General features: G+C 44.8%; 1 protein-coding gene and 1 long non-coding RNA gene across 5 annotated transcripts in view; one reads left to right on the forward strand and one right to left on the reverse strand.

Moving 5' to 3' along the window:
* Positions 1–210: 210 nt before the first annotated feature.
* Positions 211–6536, reverse strand: SPRY2 (sprouty RTK signaling antagonist 2). 4 transcript variants are annotated; one of them, XM_044429564.1, is made up of 2 exons: positions 5737–6536; positions 211–2033 (listed from the first exon to the last, which is right to left on the reverse strand). In XM_044429564.1, exon 2 carries the CDS (start codon positions 1980–1982, stop codon positions 1041–1043), a length of 942 nt encoding a protein of 313 aa, XP_044285499.1. In that variant the 5' UTR covers positions 1983–2033; positions 5737–6536; the 3' UTR covers positions 211–1040. The 4 variants fall into 4 exon arrangements, with proteins under 4 accessions (XP_044285499.1, XP_044285500.1, XP_044285502.1 ...); XM_044429565.1 differs by lacking the exon at positions 5737–6536 and adding an exon at positions 4934–5410; XM_044429567.1 differs by lacking the exon at positions 5737–6536 and adding an exon at positions 4918–5410.
* A 416-nt stretch (positions 6537–6952) lies between these two features.
* The window catches only part of LOC123023154, a 31703-nt gene continuing 21791 nt past the window's right edge, over positions 6953–16864 (forward strand). The window contains exon 1 of the long non-coding RNA XR_006414648.1: positions 6953–7092. This is a non-coding gene — a long non-coding RNA (uncharacterized LOC123023154). The remainder of the gene's footprint in view (positions 7093–16864) is intronic.

The following is a 16864-nucleotide window of genomic DNA, read 5'->3' on the forward strand; positions in this document are numbered from 1 at the left end:
CAAATCATAAATATTCATCCACTTGATGCTGACTTTTTCCTCTTTAGTATCTCTTACATTCATTAACTCTACTGACATTCAAGGATCCCAACTCCATCAAGCAGGTTTTTCAGGCTTTTTCTTTTTTACATTCAGAAAAGCTTCCATTAACATAAGAAATTTCTCAAATAAAATGAACAAACAGGAGGGGAAAAATGACAAATGGCCCAGTTTAATTTCAAACGTTAATATATTTCTATTTTATATGGAACATATGTATCTTTCACCCCTTATTTGCAGCAACTGTGGCATCCTCATAAAAGGGGTGAAATTTGTAAGATGCCTCTTAAAATAAATATTTCTTTTTTATAAAATAATAAAACTTCAAATAAATATTCTTTACACTAAACAATATGTTGAAAAAAATTAGAAAATAAAGACTGCATTTTACTGTAACTGTACAATACACATGAAGTCCAAAGGGGAAAAATCAGAATTTTGCAATTGAAGGGCTTCTTTAAGGCAAAATACAATCTAAAACAAACTGATTGATTCACATTCTTTTGAATGTACACCATATTAGTATAATATTTTGTGACCTTTGCCATATATTCCATGGCACTCATGTTTTCACAGTTGAAAATATCCTATGTACAAAAATATAGCACATCTCTGGCAGAAAATAATTGGGGTGAAGTAGTTTTCTAATTTACAAATGTACTATTCATTTTTTGAGAAGCGTGCTCACACCCGCACACGCACACATACCCCACCCCATTGCGGATCACCTAGGAGTATCTATGCTGCGTTAGCTTATGTGATATTTGGGTCCTGCAAAGTATATCCTCATCCTGATTTCCACTGGGTGGATTCTAACAAGCATATCCATTAAGTTGGTCCATAAGAAACACACAGAGAAAAAGTAGGTCACTACAGACTTCCATGTACCCTCCCCTTCCCAGTCCTCATAACCAACAGTGCCACAATAATAGCTCATTTCCTTGTCTGCATACGTGTTAAAAAAGTATCCTTATTATCTGCCGTCCTTCCAATTAGTGATGCTATGTTAGCTTTTCAAAGTTCCTGGGAGGGACATGGGGAACTTTGCAGCAAACTGTGTTGGAGTTTTTACACCGACAGCCTGGCCTGTTCACCTGGTCATAACAGCCCTGGCACAATTTCAAGCAACCCTTGGCTGGCAGGTAACACCATAAGCAAGGCAGAACGAGGGACACAACCCCCATGGTGGACCACCGGGTGCAGCAGTGGGACTGGCTGCAAGAACAAGGGTTGTCGGCACAGTTGTCTTCGTCGTCATTGGAGCAGTGGTAGAAAAGCCCCTTCACACAGCAAACACAAGTCCCATAATCAACCACGTTCTGGGCAGAGCAAAGGCATTGCTTATCACAGATCCAACAGGATGGAAGGGTGCGGGGATAAGTGCACTCCTTGCACTTACATTTGCCACAGTCCTCACACCTGTAGGCATGCATACACAGATCTTCTTTGCTCGGGGGCTTGAGCTGACTGGATTTCAGCTCCGACTTGGGTTGTACTCGGATTATCCCATCAACAACTGTCCCCAAAGACGATCCAAGGAGTCTTTGTTGCGATGAGTTACTACTTGTACTTGTCCTTGCACTGCCCCGTGAGCCAGTGCTGGCTGTGCTAATGGAACGAGACAACGATAGCTGGGAAGAAACATGGACCTGGGGATGCTGGATCCTGCTAAGATTACGCTGTTCAGTCAATCCATGTGGTCTCTCATTCTTGTGCTGGAGCAGTGGACGTGGCACGGGTTTCACCCCAGGCCGTGGAGCCACTGTTGGCGGTTCTGTGTATTCATTTGTATTTCGAATAGCTTTGATCTGGTCCAAGGACAAGACATGAATTTGCTGTGCCAGAACATCCCTCAGGTCAGATTCTCCATACTGTCTTCCACGGTCATGCTGACCCTGTAGCAAGGATTGTGACCCGCCGCCATTCTGAGCTCTTGTCTCCATCAGTGCCCTGAAGAGTGATCACTCCAGAAAGCTTAGAACACATCTGAAATGCTATGGAAAAGGAAGAAAAGGAAGGGGAGATTAGTTTTGACTTTATGGTTCCCCATGTAGAATTGTTGTTTTGCTATGGAACACGACTGCACGTTACACACATCAAAATAGCTATCCACTGAAAGCAAAGTCATGCCAACTTGGGTGGAAGAGTTGGAGCCCACCAACTGATCTGATCTGTTCTGATCAACTGGTTCTGATCCTGAAATTAGCAGAGGGCTCTCTTATGTATTCTTATAAAGGAAAGACTTTTCCTTAAGGCAACACCCATATTTCTGTATTAACGATAGTACTGCATCTCTAGAATATCATTTTGGCTTGGGTTCAGGATTTTTCTTCTGTTAACACACACTTGCATGATAGTCACTTGTGGATACTTTTCCTTAGGCAATTTCACACTTTGCAAATAAGAAGGCTGAGTTTGCCCCAAGTGTAGTTAGACAGCATGCCACATGTAGCAATTCCTGGCCCCTTGATACATTTACCTGTTTGATAGGATGCTCCCAAACTTCTGCTCATCTCAGTTACACTTTATATGTTTAGGCTCACACATAAGCACACGCTGTTTGAGTCTGTCCCTGCAAATCTAGTAAACATTTTGGTAAGCAGTCTTTGGAAAGTTTAAACTTCTCTGCAATGGCTTCAAGAAAAAAAAAAAAAAACTAGCGAAATTAAGTTTTGATTTTCATTTTAGCTGAGTTACTGCAGCTGCAGCCATCAGCACTGTAAACAAAACCTCTCTCTCCAGAAGGTCTGTATTTGTGTACTACTTTGCAATTCTAAGTACCAGTACCTGAACATTATGGTCTTAAGCCCTGTAAAGGTTTTCATTGTGCATTCATAACACCCAGAGATAATCCATTAACTTCCTAGACATCCCCAGAAAAGTTGGTGTGGCCTACAATACACAAATAACCTTCATGCAATCCATAAACTGGCAAGAAACTGCTTCAACTTAAACTATGCTACCTACAGCACAAAACTTCCTATGGAAATTCAAAAAACCAGACACAAAGAGTAACCAAACTGTCAGTATAGAACTAGAAAACAGATTGAAAATCCTGATTTCATAGAAATTAGTAAAATCAACATTTGCAAAGCCTAACGTTTAAAGAATAGTTTTACAGCTAAAGGAGAACTATATTAACCACACTCCAATCTTAGGGCAATCCTATGCATATCTGGGAGTTTGCCCCACTGAATTCAGCAGAACTTACTCTGTTGAACTTGTAAACATGCATCAGATCACTGTGACCCTATGTTCACTTCCTTGAAAGCAGACTTCATTAAACTGCATGGGACCTCTTTTCTGCAGAATACCTAAAACTCTGCTTGAATTTGCCTCCAAAGTAACATCCACACACCATTCCAATAGTTTCCATTGGATGGAAAAAGCATGCCACAGTTGTCCACTTGACAATCACCATGCACCACCCGATTTTCAAAAACACTAAATAATAAAAACAGAATACAAGATCTGGAGACGTCAGGGCTGATGTTGGTCTGAAATGCACTTCCAAGTAAACCTGCCCTTGAGATCAGGCAGCAAGCCTGTCCAGAAGCTCTGATAAAGTAACAGCCCAGAAAAGACTGGTGTCACATCTTCATGCTTCTCCCCTCACTCCTCACCCAATGCCGCCCCTGCCAGTGGCCATCACGCCTTCCTTTCATATTACAGGGTTGTCCCTTGTACGCATACAAACAAGTCAGCCCAGCAGGTGGGATGCCAGCAACCTGCTCTTCTTCTAGGTTGCCCAGACACTGTTCAAAGGAAGCCCCATTGGAAGGCAGACAACCTGGCGGTAACCAGGAGACATCCTGATGGGAGGAGGTGGAGAGAGAGAATGGGGCTTCTCATAAGATTGCCTTATCAGGAAAGCCTCGCAGCCTCTTTTCCTTTCTCCTCCCAGCAGGAGATGGTGACGGCTCTCCCCCCTGCAGTTATGTAAAGCGTCCTGCCTCTCTTCTCCGTGCCATGCACCTTCAAGACAGGTAAGGAGACGGAGTCCACACGCACATTTGACCCAAATCCCACTAGCTCCAACTTCCAAGAAGTAACTTTTGACAGGCTTTCCCCCTCTCACTTCTCCCAGGGAAAGCTTGCTCGACATTTGGGCTAATTTGTGTAAATTTCAAGCAAATCCCTTATCTCATGAATTACAAACTAGCACTCTGAACTTTTCTTTCTTTTGCAAAACAACCAACTCCGGAACTGTATTGCCCGGGGAAAGCTCATTTCTACCTAGACAGATCTTCCAAAAAACAGGGCTATTCTCCCAGTATCCCCCTCCACACATACACAATGTCCCTCCTATTTTGGAGACCTGGAGGAGACGAACAAAACTCCGTCTCAAAAGTACACTGTCTCTCTGATTAAGCAGCTGCTGGTAGGTACATAAGTGCTAAAAATCCTGGCCATTTCTGCAAACCAAAGTCCATTGAGTGGCAAAGAAAGAAATGCCTACCCCTCGCACGCGTTCGCCAAACAATTCTACAATCAAACTGAGGTGTGAAGTGTCTTTTGGAGATTCGTTGCACACCCAGCTTGTCTTTCATTTTATCTCATTACAGGTTAGAGAAGAGCTTTAGTTTCAAAAGAACAATCTGATTTGATGGACGGGCCTTCAGAATACATCCTTACTAAACAGTTCTCCTTTTACACCCTTCATCTGAACGCTCTCCCCTCATTTAGCCTATGTAGCAGTAAAGTCTGGTGGGCAAATGAGGCCAATTTTAAAGCTAAGAGTCACCAGCCATTTCTGAAGTAAAGAAAGGGACAGGAAGAGCTGATGTCAAAAAGTGTTGTTCATAAGACAATCTGGAAGTGGAAGATTCCACCCTTTCCACCTCTCCACCCCCACATTAAAAAATCATCCAGATTTACATTAGCTTCCGCTCACTTCCGAATTGCACGGAGAGAACATTCCAATGGCACACGCTTTAAAAAGAGTGACTGAGCACGAGATGGGCTTGTCTCTAGGTAGCATACGAGAAACTGAGGTTTAGAAAGAGAGAGCTTCAAAGAAGTATTGTTGTTCCAGCCAAACTTGACAGGATCTTCAAGCCAGTAAGGCTATAGTCCTCGGGAACACGTTTCTGAAACGGTGGCTCGCTGCCTGCAGGCAAAGATGAGGCAGCGGAGCGCCCTCAAAAGCTCCTGCGGGAATAGTTTTAACCTGAGGGCAGATTTCCGCCCTTTTAAACAACGCCAGCCCCCAGTGGCGATGGTGCAAGGGTAAAGTCATCCACAGCGAGGGGTAGGAACGCACCATCATCCTCCAAAGCCCAAAGGAACTGAGTGATCTGTTCCCACCCTAGAAATGTTAAGCGCCCCCCTCAAAGCACTCGCCCTAAAACAAACATACCCCATTTTCAATCACTCTCTGTGAATCGGAGAGGGGGAAGAAAAGGGGCGAAGTATCGCAGAACTTGTAGAAAGGAGATCGGCCTGAAGTCGACACTGCCCCAATTTTTCCCTACAACCCATTTTTTGTTTTGTTTTGTTTTGTTTTTTGAAAGGAGAAACTTGCACAGAAAAAGGGTTCTCGCAGTGGGAACGGCGTTATAGCCACCCTCCTCCCCACCCTTCTCTTCCCTCCCCCACGCTCGGATTTTCTTCTTCCTGCGGTTGGCGAGTAAATCCAACCCCAAAGCCAAAAGGAAATGGAAGAGAACAGAAGCGGCTTTTCTGTTCCAAACTCACTTCAGGTCCAGGTTGCAAGCAAGAATCATTGAAATGTAAAAAGAAAATCCACAGCAAAGTTGTTCGGAAGGGTTTGTCCAGGCCCCCCTTCCCTCTTCTCCAGGGAGAAATGATAATAAATAGCCAACAAAACAGCCACATACAAAAAAAAAAACAGGCTGCCAAATGCCCTCTTTTCCAGATGGAACGAGGGCTTTTTCCCCTCCTTTACAATCCCACACGTTGATTTCCTGGTCGGTTTTTTTTTTCCTCAATGAACAAGAGGCCGATTCGTCAATCCCAAGTCACTTTCTCTTAATGCACCATACATGGAGGGGGGGCGAGGGCGAAGGAAAGCCCAAGCGATCGGCCGAAAGTGGTTCTTAAAAAATTAAAATCTATAAAGATCCCAAAGGTTGCTTGGAGAGGTCGCGCAGTCCTTCCAGCAAAGAGCAGCGTTTGCGTCCAGGTTCCGATCGGTTGCAAGCCGGTTGTATCTTTTCTGTTTGTTCCTGTCTGATTATTATTATTTGTTCTTTTTTTGGAAAAGGTGGTTGGTGATCTCTTTCTCTCTCTCGCTTCCTCTGGGAGTGTGTGTTGTACGTGAGTGCGTGTGTTTTCTCCAAGGCAGCTTTGCGAATTGCAAATGGGGGGGGGAGAGAAGAAGGGGTGGTGGTTGTTTCTTAAGGGGGAGGGTAGAAAAAAATCAGAGCGATTTTAGAGCTGCTGCTGCTTGCTATATGTTTGCAGGAAGGCAGGTTTGAGATCCGTCCCCTAAGAGGTTCAGCGTTTTTCTGCTCGCTCTCCGCTGGTTCCCCTCCCCTCCTTCCCGCTCCCTCCCCCCTTCTTTCTTTTTCCCCCTTTTTCTTTTTCCCTCTTCTTTCCGGAGGAGGCAGGGTGATCTCTCCGCAAAAGCAGCAGTAAATGGCGTCATGTGGATCTGAGGAGGAACAGAGCAGTTGTTGTCCCAGAGGATATATCGCATCCGGTCCCAGCTCATTGGCTCGCCCCGGCTACATTCACGCACCCTCCCCAACTCCCTGCGCTTTGCAATTTCCAGCAAAGCGGCAGGAGGTATTCAAAAGGGCAGCACCAGCCGGAGGAGGAGAAAAGCCCGTCCGCCGACGCAACTGCCTCGCCCTCTCCAGCCCCCGGCACATCATCACACGCGCGCCCTCGCCTCCTTGTTACGCGGACGGGGCTGTCACAGAACTATCCTGGGCACAAACCTGGAGGGGATCGCGCTATTCTTTCAAGAACAGTTTGCACCCACCGTACAAAGCGGGAGGGGGCTGGGTGGAGAAATGTGACCCGCGGACAAAGGGGAATGAACGGCGAGGATCCATGCAGCCCCATCCCATGCACACTTACTCGGAAGTAAGTCCCCCTCAGTTGGACGGGAGTTGGGCTGTGTATATGGGATCGCTGTTTGGATCGTTTCTTTCCTAATCAGTGAAGACAGATCTTTCTCTCGTCCGCTTTGTAGCTGTGGAAACAAGCCGTTTACTTCAGAGGAGGATTTATTTCTGAGGATTCAGATCCTACCAATATACACCCCGATCCGTTACTTTCTCCTCCTGCAGATTTTTCTTGTGGTTTTCGACAGTCAATTTCCGAGGAGTTACTTTCAAGCAAATACTCGAGGGTGCGAATGCGTAAAGGAGGAGAGTTCGAGACGGATTCATCTGACTTAAATCCCCAAGTGCAAATGAATCGTTTTACTTCGGTCGATTTTAAAGGACTTTCTAGGAAGGCTTGTTTCAGATAGATTAAGGTTGCCATTGTATACGCACATACTTAGTAGTAAATCCCATGGAAATGAATGGGGTTTATGCTTCTAAGTAAACAAGTTCGGGCTGCACGACCCTCAGAGCGTTTCCTGAGTAGACCACCCGCGGGATTCGAGGGCGCTTCAGCCCCCCAATTAGCCCATTTGGAATAGTAGGTCCAGAGCAGAGCGGAGGGCGGCCCCATCCTCGCTCGCGCATTTACACAGCGGGAGGCCCCGGCGTACTGCGCCCCTGCCGTTCCCTCGCGCAGGACCCAGCGAGGGCCGGGCCACTTGCTCCGAAGTAGACCCGATTCCCTTCAGCAACGCGGGCCCGAAACACGTGGTTGGAGGGATTGCATCATGAGGCGGTGTACTTCCTAGTGCGTCCCCGTCCCTTCACCCCCTTCCTTTGAAAGGAAGGTAATCCAATCACCTAGCAGATTTCCGAGGGCGCCCCGTGAGGAAGAAAGGGGTGGGCATGGGGTGGGCCGAACGATCCCGGCGATATGCCGCGGACAGCTGTGAGCTGCCAGCCTGCCCCTCCCCCTGCTGCGAGTGAACGTGAGGAGCGGAGCGCGGTGCTCGTGAAACACACCCGCTTCCTTCTCCGCGGTGCTCTCGGTAAAGCCAGGTTGGTTGGAATGCCCTCGCCGGAGCTATCAGATCGTAGCACGCAGCCGCTTGGGTTGAACGCCTTTCTTTCGTGCTTGCTGGCGGTGCTAAGCATATCAAAACATTTGCCAACACGTTCAGCCCCCTCGCCACGTTTTGTCATTCGTTTTCTTCTAGGGGTAAAGGGGAGAGGGGCGGACGAGGGCGAATGTAGCCGTGAGAACATGAAATGCGTGTGCTTCCTTGGACGCGCGGCCCTGTGGAACTCAGCAGGGCTTACTTGTGAGTCAACATGAGCGTGGATGGTGTCGGATGTGGTTTAGAAACGCTTCCATTTCTAACGCACTTGCTTTTGTGAGCTTACCAGTCTTGCTTCGAAGTAAAAACATTTACGATGGGGCTTCTAGTCCCGGTTCCTGGAATGTTTTAGAGCGAACTTCCCAAATGCTGGCCATTGGCCCCATGCTGCCTGAGGATGCCAGGAGTTGTAGCCTAACACTTTTGAGGGGTTCCAGGTGGAGGAAGGTTACAAATGTTTTAAGCCTGCAAATAAGAATCTGCATTTATTTATTAAATTTATATCCCCTCTTTTTTCCTGCAAAGAATTCAAAGTGGCTTATATCATTCTCCTCCCACTGCTCAAAATCTTATCTCCACAATGACAGCCCTGTGAGGTAGGTTCGGCTGAGATTCTGTTATTGGCCCAAAGTCATTCAGTTGGCTCCATGGCCTAATGGTGGACTAGAAGCCAGATCTCCTGAATCTCAATCCGGCATTCTTAACTGCTACACTACACTGGCTCTATTTTGAAAGGTAGAAGAAATAATATGGATGACATCCACTAGGTTCTTTTGAGATTGATTGGCATTTATCTCATGCTTGTTCTGCTGATTGTGTTCTCCCTAAAGCAAAGGGAAACAAAGAAACATTTTAAGGTTTTTGATGCAGAAAACATACGCTGATTTCCTTGTATCCAGTCTGTAGGCTGACATTGGGTTAAACAAACGTCACAGCACTTACATATTTTATGGCTCATGTTCTCTTCCTGATGAATATGAGGTTGACACATCTATGCTAGTTTTAGATCCCCCCCCCCCCGCTTTGCATGGTTTGAGAGCAGGAGGTACATCACCCTCCCACAAATCTTACCACAACTTGCTTGAAATTATTGAATTACAGTCCAGTCCTAGGCATGCTCACACCAAAAAAGCTCTAGTTTGCTTAGTGGAATTTGCCCTGTCTCGCTAAGGCCTAATGAGGGTGCGATCCTATGCTCACCTGTTGAGATGCACACTTCCTGTAGAAACAAAACACATGGACTTCCAGGGCAGCAGCTCTGAGGTAAGTGATTACAGGAATGCAGCTTCAGTGGGAGTTAATTCTTAGCATGCACTGGATTGAGCTCTTAATGCTGAGCCAGGTTAGAGTCAGTGCAGTGTAGGGACACAAGGTTGGTGGCCAGTTTGCAGGGGATGCCGTATGAGGCAAGACTGAGGAACTGGGTTTCTTCAGCCTGGAGAAGACGAGACTCAGAGGGGATATGTTGGCGACATACAGGTATGTGAGGGGATGTCACATGGAGATGGGTAGAGACCTGTTCTCCCCTGCAGAGGAAGGCAGGACGCGCTCCAATGGAGCAAAGCTCAGGGAGCCAAGGTTCCATTTGGATGCCAGGAAGCACTTCCTGACAGTTAGGACCCCGAGGGTGTGGAATGGGCTTCCACGAGAGGTCGTTGAGGCCCCATCAGTACAGGTGTTCAAGGATAGGCTGGACGTGCACATGGTGGGCATGTCATGAGTGGAGCTGGCTGCACATCCTGAGCATCTGCATTCCCTGTTGGAAAGTCACTAATTAACCACAATTTCCTGTTGAACCCAAACAAGGAAACTTATCAATAGCTCCAGAACCAGCCAGGGTCTCAAACCACAGTTTGATGCTGCGGAGGGAAGAAAGGGAAGAGGGCCAAAGGACTGAAGCTTAGAATATCTTACATAACTGAAACCATTTCTGTAAAATCGAAGACAGCTTTATAAGTCTGTGTAGTGTAGTGTAGTGTTCTAGAGCAAGGTATTTCAATTAAGTAGGAGAATACAATACATTTTGCATTAATATTTAAAAGAATCCAAGAGAAATGTTCTGTCATGAAATGTACAGGTCACAACCCTCTGAAGCAGTCCTTCCTGATTTATTATTTGCAAACAGCTTCCTTCCAGAATTAATACTTGCCAAAAATCCCTTACTGAATAGATATTTAATTCGTAACCATCTTCCATTCTGCATTACATTAGGGATGCTTCACTCTTGTATTGTATTGTATTGTATTGTATTGTATTGTATTGTATTGTATTGTATTGTATCTGACTCCGTGATGCTATATTCCCCGTGATTTGGCATTTATCAGCACAGAACCAGTCATAGCCTCTAGATAGTAAAGGTATGTTGTTTTCATTGAGTACATTTCTGAATGACACAAGGCTTAACCATTTTGTGCCCACTAGAGGGAGTAATCATTGATTGGTTTTGCATACTATTGCAAGAAAATGAAAAACTGCAGAACTGGAAAGCAGAAAAAAATGATTTTTTTCCCCTCTCCGGACAAAGTCACTCTCTGCTTTGAGTTCTGCCCCATGCTCCTCAACTTTCAGAAGCCTGAAAGCTCCTCAACTTTCAGAAGCCTGATGCAAGGCCCCAGAGGGATGCATCTTGCAAACAGCCCTCACTTCTTGTGTGTGTGAGGCGAGACACAAAAGAGAGGGGACTCCTTGCATCATGTTGTGTAACCCTACCTGGTTGCTGTTTGCTGACTTCTTGAGAATGCAGTTTGGGCATTGCACCAGGCAGTCCTAGTCCAAGTGACAGGAAAATGACTTCTTCCCCACCACAGAGCCTTTGTTTTTAACAGGCTAGCTTGAGCTCCTACTCAGCTGTACTTCATCTATCAGAAGAGGACATTATTTTCTGGCCTTTGTATGCTAGCAGTTACATATGTTGTTCAGGAGGAGGAAAAAGAACCTGAGGGGCCTCCCTTGAAAGCTGGAGGCTCTGAGTGGGCTTTTCAGTCAGGAGCTTTACAACATAATAGTGCCAGGGTGTATTTTCAAAGAGGCAGGTTTGGCCTGCTGCAAGCAAGCAGCACAGTGTTCTCCTATTTCAGGAGTAAGAAAAGATCCTGGATATTAGAGAAGTCTGAGGTGCCTTGGAATCTTCATGTACTGACATAGCCCTGTTAAAGTCAACAGATTTGTTCTGCATTAAGTGGCTGTAAATTGCAACCTTCTAGGGTGTGATCTTATGCATATTCAAACAGAAGAAAAGCCTAGCTGGCTGCAGCATGCTGGGATTCGCAGGCCCTCTTGTTGTCTAAACATGCATACTATTGTGCCTTTTGCCTACATATTTGTGCTTGTCTCATGCTAGAACACAGCACCTTTATATTAGTAGATGCAAACTTAATAATTTGATAGTTCTCCCTCTCTGTGCGCTTGCGTATACACTTGCTCATGTGTGTAAGTGCTTGGGTGGGTGTGAAGCCTTTTTATGCAGCACAGCAATGTCTTTTTGTTGATTTCTTTCTCCAGCCTGAATCAGGCATGGGAAACACTTTCTCAGGAGCCACAATATTATTCTCCATACACTAAGGCAAGGTCGAGAGAAATCTGGCTTCTCTCATGGACATAAAGTAATGCCAGTGTTTGCTTGCAAGAATACAAGGCCAGCACTGAGCTCAAAGGGATTTGTAGCTAGCTGGCAGGTAGCAGAAAGACCACCTTTCTTGAGTCTTCTTGAGACATCAGAACACCATTGGACATTGCCTAGGCAAAGCTTGTAGTGTTACTAGTTTGAGATGGTTCCGCAGCCCACACCTCCTGATGACCTCTCCCAGCGGTTTCATATAGATGTTAAATAGCAAAGGGGATAGAATGGAGCCCTGTGGTACTCCATGGCATAGCTGCCATGACGTAGAGGCATGGTCCCCCAGCACTACCTTCTGGAATCGACCGTTGAGATAGGAGCGGAACCACTGCAAAGCAGTGCCTCCGATCCTCAATCCCACTAGCCTATCCAGAAGGATACCATGGTCGATGGTATCGAAAGCCGCCGAGAGGTCCAGAAGAACCAACAGGGATGCACTCCCCCTGTCCTTCTCCCTGCACAGGTCATCGTACAGGGCGACCAAGGCAGATTCAGTACCGTAGCCGGGTCTGAAGCTGGACTGAAAAGGATCAGTGCCACACATTCCTTTTATTAGATCTTATCAGACATGTGGATGGTCTGGATGGTGACAACAGCATGGATGGTCCATGTGGCACCTACGTGGGCTATTTCTTGTGGACTACGTGGACATCTCCCCATTCAAATGCCTATAGCAACTTCAGTGCATAAGGTGTTCCAATGATATTAAATGGTATAATGTCTGCAGGAGCTGATTGAAAATAATTTCTTCAGTATTATACATTTGGAGGAGTGGGAAGTAGAAAAAGAAATATTGTGCATAATTTTGCTGTTTCAGTTGTGTTTAAGAGCTTGGTAGTACAAATAGTTTACTATTTTTCTGGATACATTTTCTCTAAGTACTCATTCACTGTAAAAGGATGTACAGCTTGTCTGAAGTGTCCCTTGAGCATTTTGCACATTGTCTCATGGCTTAATGCAAAGATATTGATCCAGGACATTACTTAGTGAAGGGGAGGCAAGCATTAATGCCTAATATTTCCACAGCAATGTAAACCTTCAATCGACTCTTTCTTTTTATGTTTGAGTGTTTGAAAGAACAGCAATGAACCTAGAGGAAGAAAAGATCATAATGCACAGGAAGTAAAGAACTTTATCATCTCTATCAGCATCTTGCACTTTGAGCAGTTTTGGGAGTCCATCAGCAACACTGAAACTGGACTGAGTTATCTGAAGAGAAAGCAGCCAGTTTCTGGAGTCTTCTTTCACCAGCCCTTCTTTCAAGCCCTTTCCGGCTTTACTGGGTTTCAGATTGGCCTGTGTGTTTCTGCTGACCCTAGCCGTGAAGCACTTGAAGCCATAGCGAGAAGGAGCAGCAGTGTCTGTGTGGTGCCTTGTTTGCCCTACCTGGGGGGAAGGTCTCTGGCTCTGTGGCAGAGCTTGTGCTTTACATGCAGAAAGTTCCTGGTACATGTCCTAACTTCCCAGCCAGAGCTAGGTTAGCTCTCCCTGGAGTGCTGCTGACTGTAAGTGAAGTTCAGAAACCAATCGGCTGAAGGACACAAAAATATGCAAACTTTGGAAAGTGCCAGATCTGTTTATCGGGCAGGATGCCATTTAAAAAGCAAGTGTGGGGGAGAGAATAAAAGAGGAAAAACCCGTCTTGATGGAAGTTGGGATTTTGAATATGCAGTCGATGTTTCTTTACCATCAAAGTTTTGTCCTCCCCTGTTTCCTATATCCCAACCAGTTTATTTATTTATTTTTAATAACAGCTTACCTGTGGAAGAAATCTGAAGATTTCAAAAACTTGCAATATTTGTGAACCGTTGTCATAAAGATACTACACTAATACAGGTTTTGGAGTTTAACTAATGGTCAGTAGTTAAATTGCTCTTTATAAGGACCCATACATGCAGATCCACTGAATTCTCAGGGTGCCTTGCAAAATTTCATAAATGAAACAGCAATAGTACAGCCATCATAAAACAATTTAGTACTCTTTGAAACTACCAACACTGATCTTAGTCCAAAAGCAGTAGTAACATCATTTCAGTTTCCAGCTGCAACGAGATCAAGAGAACTCAAAGCCATCTGTCTGCAAGAATAAAGGAATTTTTAAACATGGTATTCTTAACTTGCACCTGCTGATACAGAGCCAGGCAATGTGTTTTGGCCTAGAATTCCTAGCAATCCAGATCACTTGGAGCTTATGGGAGCTGTAGTCCAAAGGATTTGACGGATTTTAGGTTTCTATCCACTATGCACTTTCTAGATGAATGGAAGTTCCAAAAGGTCTTGAAAAGTTGGCCTGCATAAAGCACCACACAATAATGCAGATTGGGTGTTGCTGAGGATGCCCTTATTACAGGCTCACAATAACTCAGTGAAGCACTTCAGGCCAAGAACTCAGGCTGGCTCAGGCTCACTCACAAGTATCATGCCTGAGTGAAGATTCGAATGCAAATCTGGTCCAAGCTGGACACCAGTCTAGTTACTGCATGTCTGTGGCTGCTAGTCCAGATATGCTGCTGAGGTACATTTGACTGGTCAACACAGTTGTTTCTTTAATATGTTTGTATTTCATTTTGTTTCATTTCTATTCTGACGAACAGAATAGGAGGTTTCACAAAAATTACAAAGCATAATAAAAACTGGAATGTGCATTTGTTAAGATCAACAGTGAAAAGTTTTCAGTGAGACTTTGCTTTTTACTGCAGAGTAGGTGCAGGTTCCCAAACTGGATCAGAACACTACTGGGGTAAAGGTGGGCTTTCAACATCTGAATCAGGCCTCCTATCCCTACCCCAGAGTAACAGTGCAAGGATGGCATACTTGCTTAGAAGCACATTTAAAGCACTCCTTCAGTTGCCAAGGTGATGTGAGTGGAGGCTAGTCGCTGCTCAGGTTCCTTATCTTTCCTCTTTTCTTGGCTGTAATGGAGTGTTGGGGTAATTAAGATAAATCCTGGTAGAAAAAAGGTTGCTTGTATGTGCCTTTGTGTTATAAAATCAAACCTGCAACATCTCTGTGCCTCTTTCTCAGTACCAGAATTCCAAGGCAGGATTAGTGTTATTTTCAAAGCTTTTCCTTCAAGAAATGGCTACTACCTTGAAAAACCATTGGTTGGAAAAGCCTTTGGGGCTTCCAAGGAAAGTTAACCCCGGCTATTCTTGGGCTAACAGCAAACAAAAACCGATAAAGCAGCCAGACAAGTTTTTTTAGCAGTATTGCAATCACCCTCATTTGCATGCCAAGATGCACAATACCCCCCCCTGCCCCCGTGCCTCAGTGATTCTTATGTTAATCTCTTGTAATCAATACTATTGTATTACGTCTCCTCTGCAGATCTCTCACATTCTTCTTCACTGTGTTCCTCTTATTTTGACATCACCTGCCCTGCTTGCAGGTGTGACTCAGAACCTATAAAATACTGTTCATGTTCTGAAAGCTTGCAGTTGCATGGGGCCTAGGTGATCTCATCAATAAAAATGCTGGTGTCCAAAGCGATTCAAACTTCCCTGCCAGTCCAAGGGTTCATTCCTGCCTTGGTAAGGAGACTGACAGGAGCAAAACTGGAAACTTGCTTGCTACGGTGGGCATTTTGTTTGCATAATTGCTACACTGCCCAATAGCTGAAGCTGGTAGGAGAAGGACCTGTGGATGAAATGGCACTGAAGTATTTACCTTATTTTCCGGCACTGGTGGAGCCACAGATTCCAGCAGAGATTCACCAAGGCTTGACCTTTCTGGGTCTGGGTTATGTGTGAAAAGCCTCTTGTTAAAAAAGGTGTGCCTCGCATTATAGCAATTTTGGGCTGTTCAGTGTGTACTGATATCATTCCTCTGTTATAAAAGTTTGATATTTTCAGAGGTAAAAATCTGTATTTATTATTGTATTTTGACTATTTTCAGGCTGCGTACCACAAAAATGTGGCTTAGGTATCTCTGAATAAATGAATGAATTGCTATTCTTTCATTATACTGTAAATAGGATGCCCATAATCATTCCTAAGTTGCTTTGAAGATAAGTAACAGTTAATTGCAATGTGAAGTGTGTTATGGCACCAGCTCCAATTAAAGTGTCTCAGGAATCCAGCAGGCAGAGTGCTTTGGGGTTGGTTGTCTCAATAGGACTAGCAACTTGATCCTATGTAGATGAACTCAGAAATAAATTCTGCTGCCTTCAGTCAGGCTAGCTTCCCAATAAGCCTGAACAGAATTCCATGGATAAATTTAAGAGAGAGAAAAAACAAATGGGATCGGCAACAGAAGCCCTCCTCCGGGAACCCTCTTTGAAAGAGATCAGGAGACAGAGTACTTGGAGGAGGGCCTTCTCTGCGGTGGCGCCCCGACTATGGAATGCACTCCCCAGAAAGCGCCGCCTGGCACCGTCATTATATGTTTTTTGGCACCAGGTTAAGACCTTTTTATTTAATCAATATGTTAATCTGAAGTGCCTGATCCTGCCTCATCTTGGAAGCTAAGCAGGGTCAGGCCTGGGCAGAAGTGGGATGGGCGACCTGAGTGTATGATTCCATGATTATTGCTGTCAACTGCCTAGAGAGCTTTGGCTATGGGCAGTATAAGAATGTAATAATAATAATAATAATAATAATAATAATATTGAATTTAATACTGTATTTGCAGCCAGAGTGGGTCATCAATTTATTTATGCTGTAAGCCGTCCAAAGACATAAGTAATTGGATGGCATACAAATTTATAAATAAATAAATTTACAGTGGAATCTATGTCTGCACATAAGTAAGTCCTGTTGAACTCAAGGGTGCTGACTCTCATGCCAGGAGAGACAGAATGCTAAAGACAGGTAAGAAAGCATTAACTGCTGCTGAGTTGCAACCAAACTATTTTGGATATTGCTCCTCCCCTCAGTTAGGATTTCTTCTGTTTGAAATTTTTCAGTTTTGCATGGAACTGTTGCCTCATAAGATGCAAGGAATTTGACATGTGTTGGGAAAATTTGGATAAATCCTGTCTGAAAAGCATTACTCCTGTGTGCTTTTGCATTGTGGGATCAAATCCTGTACTCCTTCTCAAAACCAAGCTATGTCACTGTTTAAAATGGCATACC

This window comes from Varanus komodoensis, unplaced genomic scaffold (genome assembly GCF_004798865.1).
Source record: "Varanus komodoensis strain SLA01 unplaced genomic scaffold, ASM479886v1 scaffold2, whole genome shotgun sequence".
In the NCBI taxonomy this organism is placed as follows: Eukaryota; Metazoa; Chordata; class Lepidosauria; order Squamata; family Varanidae; genus Varanus; species Varanus komodoensis.